Genomic DNA, 12,867 nt, shown 5'->3' with positions numbered 1-12,867 from the left:
GGCCATTCCATGGATAATGGGAAAGTTATGATACCAGCCACAGCCCTACTTCTCCTATGATTCAGCTGTCAAGGAAGCTGTGGAAATACAATTAGTAGACAACCTGCTCAACTGAGACATGTGTCTCTGGCTCAACAAATCATAGTAACCCATCATTTCATGTCTGCACTCTAGAGGAAATACTCTTCTAGGTCTTCACTGCCTGGCATTCCAATATATGCCATGCATAATAATCGACCAAATACTTTGTAAGCACTGTGTATTTGCTGACTCTGGATTAGCTTTGTTTTACTCTGGGAGGTGTAAACTGTTATCTACGATTGATGCTATTGTTAGAGTCTGTGCAGGATATGGTGGGCAATGTGCAGCGACCAAAGTGCTGGGCAAGTTCATTTTTGTTTGTTTGGAAGGGGAGGCCAACCACCGCTTTCGGCCAGTCGGCGACGTGCTGAGGCGACAGAATCGAAACGCACACTCTACAATCTTTCTCAAATGATTTTACAGAAATGTGGTAAAATTTTCAGTTTTGATGTACTTTTAGCTTTATATGTTAGCTTTGCGATGGCATGTCTTTCATTTTGTTAATGGTTATAATGATATTTGCACTGAAGTACGACACTAAGTGAAATTTGAAAAAGTTTGCAATAAAAAATAGGAGTCGCTATGATTTTGCATTTGGCATCTATTATAATATAATATATTGCTGCATATGAAATTCAGCTAACATATTGAATTTTTCTTTAGACTTGGGTGGAGGCTATATCTGTCACCAGCCCCAAGAAAATTTATCTGACATAGCACACTCATTTGCGATCACGCCCACCAGCAATTAAGCCAGAATGAAATATCCGCATCACTCCTCATAATTCATAAACGGTTTGCGATATCAAAATGAGATTTTGGCAAATGATAGCACACACAGAGGAGACTATTCTTCCATGTAGTTATTACGTGAAACTTCATTATCTAACGTTATTCCACTAACTACAGTCTTCTTAGGTGAAAGAATGTTATTTTTAAAGCCATCAACAGCCAGTGAAACAAGAAATCCTGTAGGTATTGGAACAACATACGTGAAGACATTACATGTTTATTTTTGCACCAAGGATGTGGTTATTCATAAGATATCTTACTTTCCCTCAATTCCTCACTTAATAAAAGTAATGAACCACTGTTCCTTGTGTCTACACAACATGTTAGTGAGAATATATTGTGCAAATTCCACTGTATTTTGGCAAAAGAAGCAAATTTTAACATGGCTACAAGACAAATGTAGGTTTACTCAAAATTTGCCATTCACGATGTTTCTTTGTAAGTTACAAAAGGTTAATCCACCAGGTGAAAATAAATCACTATTTTTGTTGCTTCTTCAGTGGAATTCCTTTTAGATGCTAACCAAAGCAGTGATGACAGTAGATCTTTTTGAATGGTCACCATGCAGATGTGTGTGTGCAGGTGCTCCACTTAATACGGGCATAGGCTTCAGTTTAGAATGACACTTCCCCTCCAGCACTTGGCATTTCCCCTACAGTGCCTGCTCGGACCCCCTAATACTACCACTCTCCCCACGTGTGCTGTGCTCTGCCAACTGCGCTTGTAGATAAGCATTATTCTGCATGCAATCTACCAACAATGTTACCCTTGATGCATGCACATTTACTCCACAGTGTAAAGTGCTTTATAAATCTTGCAAGTAACTCAACTGAAAGGTTGTCAGCCAAAATATCGGTACAAGATGTAATAATATTCTGGGTGCATTCCCAAAAAATGATTGAATGATTGGATTCTCCAGAAATACATTTTGGAGATGTTTGTAGAGTGCTGGAAGGGAGAGATACTATGCTGCAGTCACAAATAATGTGATATTTTGTAAATTTCCCTACTGAAAAGTCTACCAAAACAGAACAAAAAATTCACAAGGTATAGTCTATCACGATATTTAAGGATGCTACAAATGTGATGGCAATGACTTTCTGTACCAGATTGTTAGCATTAATGCTGAAAAATAAAACACTTTTGACTCAGTAGAAACATTTTTCAATAAATCTTGTACAGATCATTATATGAACAAACTTATAGTAATTATGATTTGGAAAGGATGTATATTTTATATGCAGATTTCCTGAAAAGAGAAGAAATGGTAAATACTTCCTAAGTGTTACAAAAGCCATTCATATGAAATGTAAATTGCCATAAAACAAAGCTTTCATCCTCCCACATCCCAAATGATAATATAACCCCCCCCCCCCCCCCAAACCCCTCTCTTCCCACACATAAGTGCTAGAAGTACAATACTTGATGGAAGGTTGCATCCCTTAATAACCACGAACCTCCACTTTTGGTCTTTCCTGGATACATTGGTCACCATTATGACTCTAAAAAGGTGAAGCACTGGATACAAATATTTACAAAAGAAGAGAAAACAGGTTTACAATGCTAGCCAACATAAAAGTTATTTTTTATAAATAAATATTTTTAATATTTGTACACAGTTAAAATAAACAGCATCCAGCTAGAAGGTGTAAGGCATTCAAATCTGAAACAACATGAGGCATGAGATATAAATTCAGCAGATCAATCATTAGTCTTCTTTTCCTTTTTGGAAAATAAGCACAACTTACCAGTCTTTTCTCTCTAAATGATGCATCTCAATAATCTGATGTAAGTGTTCTTCTATGAGAAACCTTTCAATTGAATGTGCTCCTGGGAGAAGAGGACCCTGTAACCACAAATACAATCAAATATCACCATTTAAAAAAAAAAATTAAAAACTGCAGTCTGTAATTTGGCTGTGATACTAAAAATGTTTGCAGACTAAAATACAGTCGTCAGTTGCAAATATATTTTTATTATGCTTTGTCAATTTTGACAAATTAGTTTTGTCATCTTCAGAAGCCTACAAAATTAGGGATATTACAAATTTTTTGACCTCAGGTACACATTTACATGAAGTATAGCACAAAAACTTACCTAGTACTGGTTTAGCAGATGTCAATATCTTCTTCATAGAAGTGTAATGCCCTGATATTCCCAGAAATGTACATATTGTATGTGATTATTGTAAACACAGATTGACATTTTACAGCAAATGTGAGACTCAGCCCATTACTTTTATATATTAGAACTATATGTCATGTTTTTCAAACATATTATGAATAATTTCTTTTTATACTCTCCCATGAGGCACCGCCTTATCGTAGCACTGTCCGTGTGGGCGGGAGAGTTTGTGTGCTCCAAGGAAGCTGAGAGCTATATTGGCGGTAGCGTAGCTACTGGCAGGTCCAACCTAGCCAGGCAGGTCTCAGCAGAGGAGCCAGACAAAGTGTGCCTCACAACGACCCGTCTTATATCCTATATCCTATTCCCTACCCTCTCCTCAGTCACCATTCCTTTTCTTTCTCTAATTACCTTAACACACCACTGCCTTGCGCTTGGTCTCGGGAGGGATGAAGAAAAGGGAGAAAACCCTGAAAGAAAATCTGGAGTGGGGCCCCAAAGGCGGTTGGAAGGCGTACTACATCCCCTTTCAGCAGCTCCTCCAAGTGAAATGATACCAGATGTATTGGCTTGCCTTTCTTCTGGATATTATCATTTAGGTCAAGAGGGAGACTGTGATGATTGGGCAACTCACGTGTCTTCATATTTGTCGCTCAGGCTTGGAGCATCCTGGAGAGGACACTTCAGCGACGTCCAAGGACTTAGGCAAAACACGGGAAGAGGCAGTTACCGGTTATAAGCTCTGTCTGATTGGCGTAAGACTCGAGTGCCAGAGGCCACTTCCGACGGTGGGAGAGATCATTGCATCTCATTGGACAGCTACCGCCCACTTCAAGCTGGTCAGCCCCCGGCCAATAACGTGCTGTCCCGCCACTATCTGCCTGCTTCACGGGGTGTGCGGAGCTTAGAAGTAATCTTCGACAAGCGGGTTGATATAGTACACCTACTAAAAACAAAAATGAAATAATAAAGGAATCACTATTTCATATTGCCGCCTAGAATGTTAGGACCATGTGTCCAAGGTACATTGACGATGCCCAAAAGGTTGATTTCATCCGTTAAGATTGCCGTAATTGACAGAGAGCTCCACCGTTTGAATGTAGACATCGCGGGACTGCAGGAGACGCGGCTTCCAGACACGGGCTCTATCAGGGAGGATAATTACACATTCTTCTGGCAGGGGAAGTCTCAAGACAAGCCAAGACTTCATGGCATAGGATTTGCTGTTAAAAACACCCTCCTGGACTGTACTGTGCCACCATCCGATGGAACAGAGCGAATTATTGCTTTAACCCTAGGATGCATGGTGCCGAAAACACACATGAATGCATATGCAGGGCCTCCAAGGCCCTGCCCGAATTTAAAGTTTTCTTCTTTTCATATAATCATTCTTTGGAGTTAAATTGATTTCTGTCAAATTTATTGTCATATTGAAAGTTTCCTAAGATACAGTGACAGGATCTGGTGAGCCTGATTAACATTTTATTAATTAAAAAAAAACCTAATAGTGAATTTTTATTAGTTACATCTATTTACATACAACATATACAAATAATTTTATTAATTCTCTTATAAGTTGCAGTTTACATTTTATAACATTTATTACAACCAATTTCTTCAGTTAAAACATAATCATTATTCACAATATTATGTATATAGGCAATATTTTGACAAAAAGTTATTATTCATTGTTCACATAAACATGCATTTTTCTTAGTTTTCAACATGTGACAGACAAGAAGCACAAAGAACGCCACTATGTTCCTTACAAATGTTGGATTTACACTTAATGCATGTCATAGCACTTTTCCTGTGTTTATTATATGGACAATAATTGCATCTTCTTCTTTTTCCTGAAACAGGTAGTTGGTTCGGTAATATGACATCTTTTTGAACTCCACAGTTTTGCATGGCATCAACGATTTTCTTTGGAAGATTAGGGATCTGAATACTAAGTTCCATTAGTGGTCTTACCATTTCCTCTGCTAAATCTCTTAGGAACAAACGCCTTTTATCACTTCTTCGACTATGGTATGTCAGATGTTGGGCGGGAAATAAAATTTCGCTGTTCATTGCTGTGACGTCCATCATATTCATCCATAATGCAAATGGCCATCTTCTTGTTTGTCTCTTGCAAGTGTAATAACGAATTTTCTGGTCCATTTGATCAACTCCACCCTTCGTAGAGTTATAGAACTTTATTATAGCTGGATTTTTTTTTTTTTTTTTTTTTTTTCATCAATGTTTCTGTCGTGATGCATTGTGCTAATGAGAACTACAGACTTTTTCTTTTTGGGAATATAACTCACCATTGTAATGTCACCTTTAAATACAAACAGGAATGAATCGCTCTTGAGGTAGATGGTTTCATCTCATTAGGAATTTCTGGTTTATTTTGTTTGATTGTTCCCACAACTGTAACTTGCTTCTGAAGCATCTCTTCTGCCAGCTGCACACTAGCAACGAAGTTGTCAACAGTAATATTTTTTAATGATCCTTCAATGCTTTTAGCAAGATCTTTCACCACATTCAATCCAAGATTTTTCTGAATAGGTTCATGGGGCTTCCATCCCGTGTAAAAAATTCCGTCTAAAGCATATGCAGATGTAGCATCACATAACCAAAATATTTTTATGCCATACTTGACTGTTTTACAGGGCATATACTGGGTGAAGCTGCATCTTCCACGGAATGGGACTAGCTGTTCGTCAACTGTGGGCGAATCACTGGGAATCATTCTATTTCTACACTTGTAAAGAAATAATTCCCATACATAGTGAACAGCTGCAAGTTTGTCATCTGCCGATCGAGCTTCACGGGTACGCCTGTCATCAAATCTAATCATTCTCCTTATATCCTCGAATCTATTTACTGACATGGTGGCCTTATATGTAGGATTTGCCTTTTCATCCAAGAATAATTCTCTAATAGGGACATCCCAACTCTTCTCAACACCAGAAAGCAGTAAAAGACCAAGAAAACCCTCCATTTTAGCAAGCGAAATGTTTTTACACGTTTTACCACGTAAAGCAGCCACTCTTCTGCCTTCAATATTTGTGCAGTTGATGATTTCCTCTAGTATTTCCTTGGAGATGAAATAGTCCCAGGCATCCTTAGGTTTACAGGTTTTTGAACCACGGGCTGGACCAGGTGCCTCCTTTACGATATTATGGACAGGCGTAGAAAAAGTTGCAGGAGGATCTAATTTCCAAATCGTTCCACTCTGACTAATGTATGTGTGGTCTTCTATACCTTTTTGTGGTGGTTCTTCATTTTCAGAGTCTGATGAAGTAATATTATTGGAAGGACTGTCATCTGCCTCAATATTCACATCTGCAGGTTCATTGGCTGATTCTTCACTACTTGCATCTTCAAAAATATTTCCTTCCTCGTATGAATCATCTTCTTCAAACCACTGAGCCACAACACTTTCAAAATTAGCTGCATTTGCACGGACTGACCCTCTTACTTTGCGTGTCGAAGCCATAGCAAAAGGCGTGTCTCTCGAACAGCAGCTTGTGCAGCACTAAACGAGTCATACTCGTAACAATATGGGCATTGCAGCAACAAACAAACTACAGTAACAATGAGGCTGATAAGAGCAGCACAGGATAACAATAGCAAAACATCTGATAGCAAAAAGATCAATAATACACCGACATCGCCAATATGTATTATCTTTTAGTTATACTATTACTACTACAGCACTCCTGTTGCTGGAAATACCACTACAGTTATTGTTGAATTAATAACTGCTCCCAAACAAATGTTGAAGACAATATAGGCTAAAGAACATTTATAAATGTGTGAGGGCTTCTGAAGCCCTGCTTATGCATTCACGGTGTATGGGTAAACATACTGAATTATACAAAAAACTTAAAAAGATATCTCGTTCAGACTTGATAGGAGGAATGTCACAGTGTTAGTGAAAGAGTACTGGAAAGCAGTTTGAAATCAAACAAAAAATTACAGATTTTTTTAAAAAATGAAGACATACAAGGACCTCGGAGGCCCTGTATATGCATCCTAGGGTTAAAAATATGCTCCTCAAGCAGCACTGTCAACATCCTACATGTGTACGCTCCCACCTTATCATCCAGCGTGGAAGAGAAGGATCTGTTTTATGATTTACTCAGCGACAGAATAGCCAAGGCACCTAGCACCGAGACACTGTGTATTCTAGGGGATTTTAATGCTAGAGTTGGATCAGACAATGACATATGGCCAAATTGCCTAGGACATCATGGGGTGGGAAAAATGAATGCAAATGACCAGAAACTGCTTGAAGTTTGCTGCTTTTATGGACTCTGCATTACAAACACATATTTCCAGCTTAAGTATCAGCACAAGGTATCCTGGAGACACCCGCGCTCTCAACACTGGCATCAACTTGACTTAGTCATAGCTAGGCGTACTGGTCTCAAAAATGTGCTACTGACACGAAGTTATCATAGTGCTGATTGCAACACTTACCACGCCCTGGTGTCGTGCACATTGAGGCTCACTCCTAAAAAATACCACCACGCTAAACCGAGAGGTCATTCCCATATCAACACAGATCATGTTCATGACACACAAAGAAAGCAGGATTTTGCCAGTAATTTTGAAAGTGCTCTCCCAGGAAACATGCAAGCAGAAAGGAATGTTGATAAGAAATGGGCAAAACTCTCGGGTGCAATCTACAGCTAGGCAGTATTGGCCTATGGAATAAAAGGAAAAAGAAATAAGGGCTGGTACAAGTAAAATTTGGAAGAAATGGAACCAGTCACTGAGGCTAAATGGAAAGCCCTGCTTGCTTACAAAAGAAATCCAAATGAAAAAACTCGAGATGACCTACGAAAAGCAAAGAACAGGGCACAGCAAACATCCAGGAGATGCGCAAATAACTACTGGCTGAATTTATATGCAGGTATACAGAAAGCGGCCGATTCTGGGGATGCTAAGGCAATGTACGATGGTATTAAGAAAGCAATTGGACCAACTGTCAGAAAAACAGCTCCTCTGAAGTCCAAGATGGGTGAAGTCATTACTGATGAAGGCAAACAAATGGAACGCTGGGTTGAACACTATCTCGAGTTGTATGCAGCCGACAATGAAGTTAGCAAGGATGCATGTGACGCCATCAAACAAATGCCATTTATGGAAGAACTAGACGCAATGCCTACTATGGAAGAACTCAGTAGAGAAATAGATTCTCTTGCTAATGGAAAGGCCCCAGGTGAAGATGGGATACCTGCAGAGGTTATTAAGTATAACAAGTCTGTTCTTCTCAAACATTTATATTCACTTATCACAACCAGCTGAGAAGAAGGTTATGTCCCGATGAGTATGCGGAATTCGAGGATAGTCTATATAAACAGAAAGGGAACAGAAGTGACTGTAACAATTACCGAGGCATTTCATTTCTAAGTGTAGCCGGGAAAGCTTATGCAAGAGTCATCCTAATGCGATTACAGACCTTAGCTTCCAGAATCTACCCAGAATCTCAGTGTGGCTTCAGGCCCGGCCGATCAACTGTAGATATGATCTTCTCCTTAAGACAGCTACAAGAGAAATGTCGTGAGTGGCAGAGGCCACTTTATATTGTTTTCATTGACCTTGTTAAAGCGTTTGATTTAGTGAGCAGAAATGGGCTTTTCAAACTGTTGCAGAAGACTGGATGCCCACCTAAACTACTACAAATAATTCTCTCTTTCCATGAGAAAACACAAGCAACAATTTGCTTCAATGGTAAAACATCAGAAGTATTCCCTGTTAATAGCGGTGTGAAACAGGGGTGTTTGATAGCTCCTACATTATTTGGGATTTTCTTTTCCCTTCTGCTCAGATTTGCCTTTGAACACTGTGAGGAGGGAGTGTATCTACATACGAGGTCTGATGGAAATCTTTTCAACATTGCTCGCCTCAAGACCAAGCCCAAAGTAAATACAGTTGTTATCCGTGAGTTGTTATATGTGGACGATGCACCTCTAGTAGCGAACACAGAAGATGAGCTGCAGTATATAATTAACAAATTATCACATGCCTATGAAAAATTTGGTCTATTCATCAGCCTTCAAAAGACTAGGATCATGGCGCAAAGCACTACTAACATCCATCAGCATTGATGGCAATCCTCTCCAGGTAGTTGATGACTTTACCTACATGAGATCCACAATATGTAGCAACTTGTCCATGGACACTGAAATTACTAACAGAATCGCAAAGGCATCATCTGTCATGGCTAGATTGAAAAACAGAGTATGGAACAACGGACTGCTTAACACAAAAACTAAATTAAAAGTCTACAACGCTTGTGTTATAAGCACCCTTCTCTATAGCTGTGAGACATGGACAACTCTTTCTAAGCTTGAATCCCGACTCAACAGCTTCCGTCTCCGCTGTCTCCGCAAGATCGTTCAGATCTCTTGGAGAGATAGAGTACCCAACACCAAAGTCTTTCATCATGCAAGCACAACCAGCATCTTTGCACTCCTGAGTCATCGATGTCCAAGATGGTTGGGACACGTCATGCGCATGGATCCTGAACGGATACCGAAACAACTGCTGTACGGAGAACTTCAGGAGGGTGTGAGACCAGTGGGATGACTGGACCTTCGTTTCAAGGATGTCTGCAAGAGAGACCTGACCAAGACCAGAATCAATCCAAGTTGCTGGGAAAGCATTGCAGATGACCGTGTCAAGTGACAAGTAACTGTGCGCAATGGTGTCAAGCTCTCAGAGGACGAAAGCACACAGGAACAAATCAGGAAGAGGACAAAGCGAAGAGACAGAGCGGCTTCTGTTCGAAGTCCCTCAAATTTCACATGTCCAAACTGCAGTAGGGACTGCCACTCTCGAGTGGGACTTTTTAGCCACAGCAGACGATGCAGACTCTGAACCAAGCATGTTACACCATCACTCCTCAAGGATGGAGGGATTCCATTATATATTACAAATAAATAATTTCTTTTTATACTTTTGTTATAATTCTTGTATATGTTTTTAGATATGCTCCTTGCTGCCAGCACAACAGATACATAGATGTGATTCAGTTATTGTAAATTGTCAATATGTGTTTACAATAATCACATACAATTTGTACATTTCTGGATATACTATGGCATTATGCTTCTATGAAAAAGATACTGAGATCTGCTAAACCAGTACTAAGTAAGTTTCTGAAATATACTTCATATACTTCACATAAATGTATAACCAAGGTCTAAAATTTTATAATATCCCTAATTTTGTAGTCTTCTGAAGATGACAAATTAATTTTTTGAAACTGGTAAAGCATAATAACAATATATTTGCACCTGATGAATCAGTTTTATTCTGAAAACTGTATACTACAGCCACTGAAAACTATACCCACGAATAAAATAATAAAAAGTACTAAAGCATTCTTTAATCCTGTTTTATCTACTGATAACAGCAATAATTCACATTATTGAAACTGATGGTGGAATCATCAAATTTTATAGTGACTAAGATCAGTTGCAAATTTACTGTGACCTGTTCTCAATCAGTAAATAGGAAAATGATAACAAACAAATATAAGTAAATAATGAAAATATTACCATATCACATGTGGTACAATGTTCAGAAGTTTTATTTATAATTACAAGTTTAAGGCACCACATGTCTATTACTACTGTACTGTATATCTTTGTTTGTGAAAAATTAATTAAATGACACAGTAAAAGAATTGCAGAAGTTTTAGCATACTTCTTGAATAAATCACAATGAGGCACACATGCAAGAGGTAAGGTCTTCTGGGACCAAACTGCTGAGGTCGCCCGTCACACATACAAGAGTAAACAATAATATTACCAAAGTCTGAAACATACCTCTGGGCAATCCGTGTAGTCAAACATTCTAAAAACAGCATGTGGCATTGGGTACACATAGCTGTCATGATGTGGAGGAGGTAGGATTGTTGGTAAGTTGTGCTGAAGTGCTTCGGAAAGTGTGCTGTCAAATGCCAAGTAAGGACGTGGAATGTGTTTTTCTGCCCAGTTATCTTGTCGAAGCTTCCGAATCTGGGCCCAAAGGCAATCCAAGTACTGCAAAACGAAAGTTGTTCATGAACAAAATATATCAACAGCACTTTCAAAGAGAAATGTAATGTTCACCATGGCACATAACACAATATGTACATCTACTTAATAATATTTGTTCATTTCTATTCCAACTGAATACTTTTCCGTCTATGCGAGTGCAGCTGACAACATTCAAGATTTCAGGCATAAATAAGCAACACATCTGCTTTCACTTGTCACAACTATGCCACTGGCATTATTCTCATGCAAATTTCTTGTAGCATATTAGCTAGAGCCAACACTATTTACTTATCCGAAAATAACAGAGTGGAATTGTGACAACATTATCCTACTTTTTGGAACTCCACATGGAGGAATGAGGGACAGAGTAATAATGACGCAGCACGTGTCACAGAGAGTACGTGGCAGTTCCAATCCAGTTAAGACAAAGGCAGAGTGAGAAATTAAGACAGGTTAGGGGAAAGAGAAGTGATAGTCATTTAAGAACTAAGGACTAGGGCAGCAGAGAAAAAAAAAGTATCAAGAAGGGAGGGAGGGAAATGAAATGGGGAAAAAAGGAATAATGAAAAGAAAGGGGGGAAGATAGGATCTACATGATTGCTCTGCTATTCACAATAAAGTGCCTGGCAGAGGGTTCAATGAACCACCTTCAAGCTGTCTCTCTACCATTCCACTCTCGAACGGAGTGAAGAAAAAACAAGCACTTAAATTTTTCTGCGCGAGCACTGATTTCTCTTATTTTATCATGATGATCATTTCTCCCTATGTAGGTGGGTGCCAATGGAATGTTTTCACAATTGGAGGAGAAAACTGGTGATTGAAATTTGATGAGAAGATCCCATCGCAATGAAAAACGGCTTTGTTTTAATGAATGCCACTCCAATTCACGTATCATGTCTGTGGCACTATCTCCTCTATTTTGTGATAATACAAAACAAGCCACCCTTCTTTGTACTTTTTCGATGTCATCCGTCAGTCCCACCTGATGCATATCTCACACCGCACAGCAATACTCCAGAGTAGGGCGGACAAGCGTGGTGTAAGCGGTCTCTTTAGTAGTCCTGTTGCACCTTCTAAGTGTTCTGCCAATGAATCGCATTCTTTGGTTTCCTCTACCCACAACATTATCTACGTGATTGTTCCAATTTATGTTATTTGTAATTGTAATCCCTAAGTATTTAGTTGAATTTACAGCCTTCAGATTTGTGTGACTTATCACATAATCGAAATTTAGTGGATTTCTTTAAGCACTCATGTGAATAACCTCACACTTTTCTTTATTCAGGATCAATTGCCACTTTTTGCATCATACAGATATCTTATCTAAATCATTTTGCAATTCATTTTGCTCAGGAATGCTGGATATTACTTCTGTTTTACTTGATGACTTTCAATTTATTATTATGAACTGTGTTATCACAGATTAAGTTCAGGGGTGTGTTGGAATGTATTGTATCCCATCTGCAGAGTTCAAAGGAATTAGTGCTGAGTGACAGAATCCAAGTGGTCTGCATGATAAAGACAGGCACTGAGGTCCCTGGAGTTACGCTGTAGAGGATGTTCAGCAACTGGGTAATGGGTAAGTGGATACTCGATCAGTTATGTCTCTCAGGTATAAAAGTAGACACATAAGCTGCCTATCAGTGAGAGTATTTATTGCTTACAGTTTGACTTTCTTCTAAAAAGCAATTTGTGTCTTTTGGAACCATGAAGTATAGCTAGTTAGGGTTGATAGCACGGTGGGTGGTTTGACAATGAGTGAGCCAGCCCAAAACTGGTAGTCACTGTGGCAAAAAGTATTATGCAGTCATCCTGAAGCAGCATG

General features: G+C 39.1%; 1 protein-coding gene across 1 annotated transcript in view; it reads right to left on the bottom strand.

The window, feature by feature from the left end:
• Positions 1-12,867, bottom strand: part of LOC126412448 (nuclear cap-binding protein subunit 1) — a 176,530-nt gene that overhangs the window by 114,449 nt on the left and 49,214 nt on the right. The window contains exons 6-7 of the mRNA XM_050082054.1: positions 10,830-11,045; positions 2,622-2,719 (exon numbers count right to left, since the gene is read on the bottom strand). Coding sequence (XP_049938011.1) covers positions 2,622-2,719; positions 10,830-11,045 — 314 coding nt within the window. The remainder of the gene's footprint in view (positions 1-2,621; positions 2,720-10,829; positions 11,046-12,867) is intronic.

This window comes from Schistocerca serialis, chromosome 7, assembly GCF_023864345.2.
Source record: "Schistocerca serialis cubense isolate TAMUIC-IGC-003099 chromosome 7, iqSchSeri2.2, whole genome shotgun sequence".
NCBI classification, from domain to species: Eukaryota; Metazoa; Arthropoda; class Insecta; order Orthoptera; family Acrididae; genus Schistocerca; species Schistocerca serialis.
Note: the sequence above shows the minus strand (reverse complement) of the source record. Positions and strands in the feature narration are given on the sequence as shown.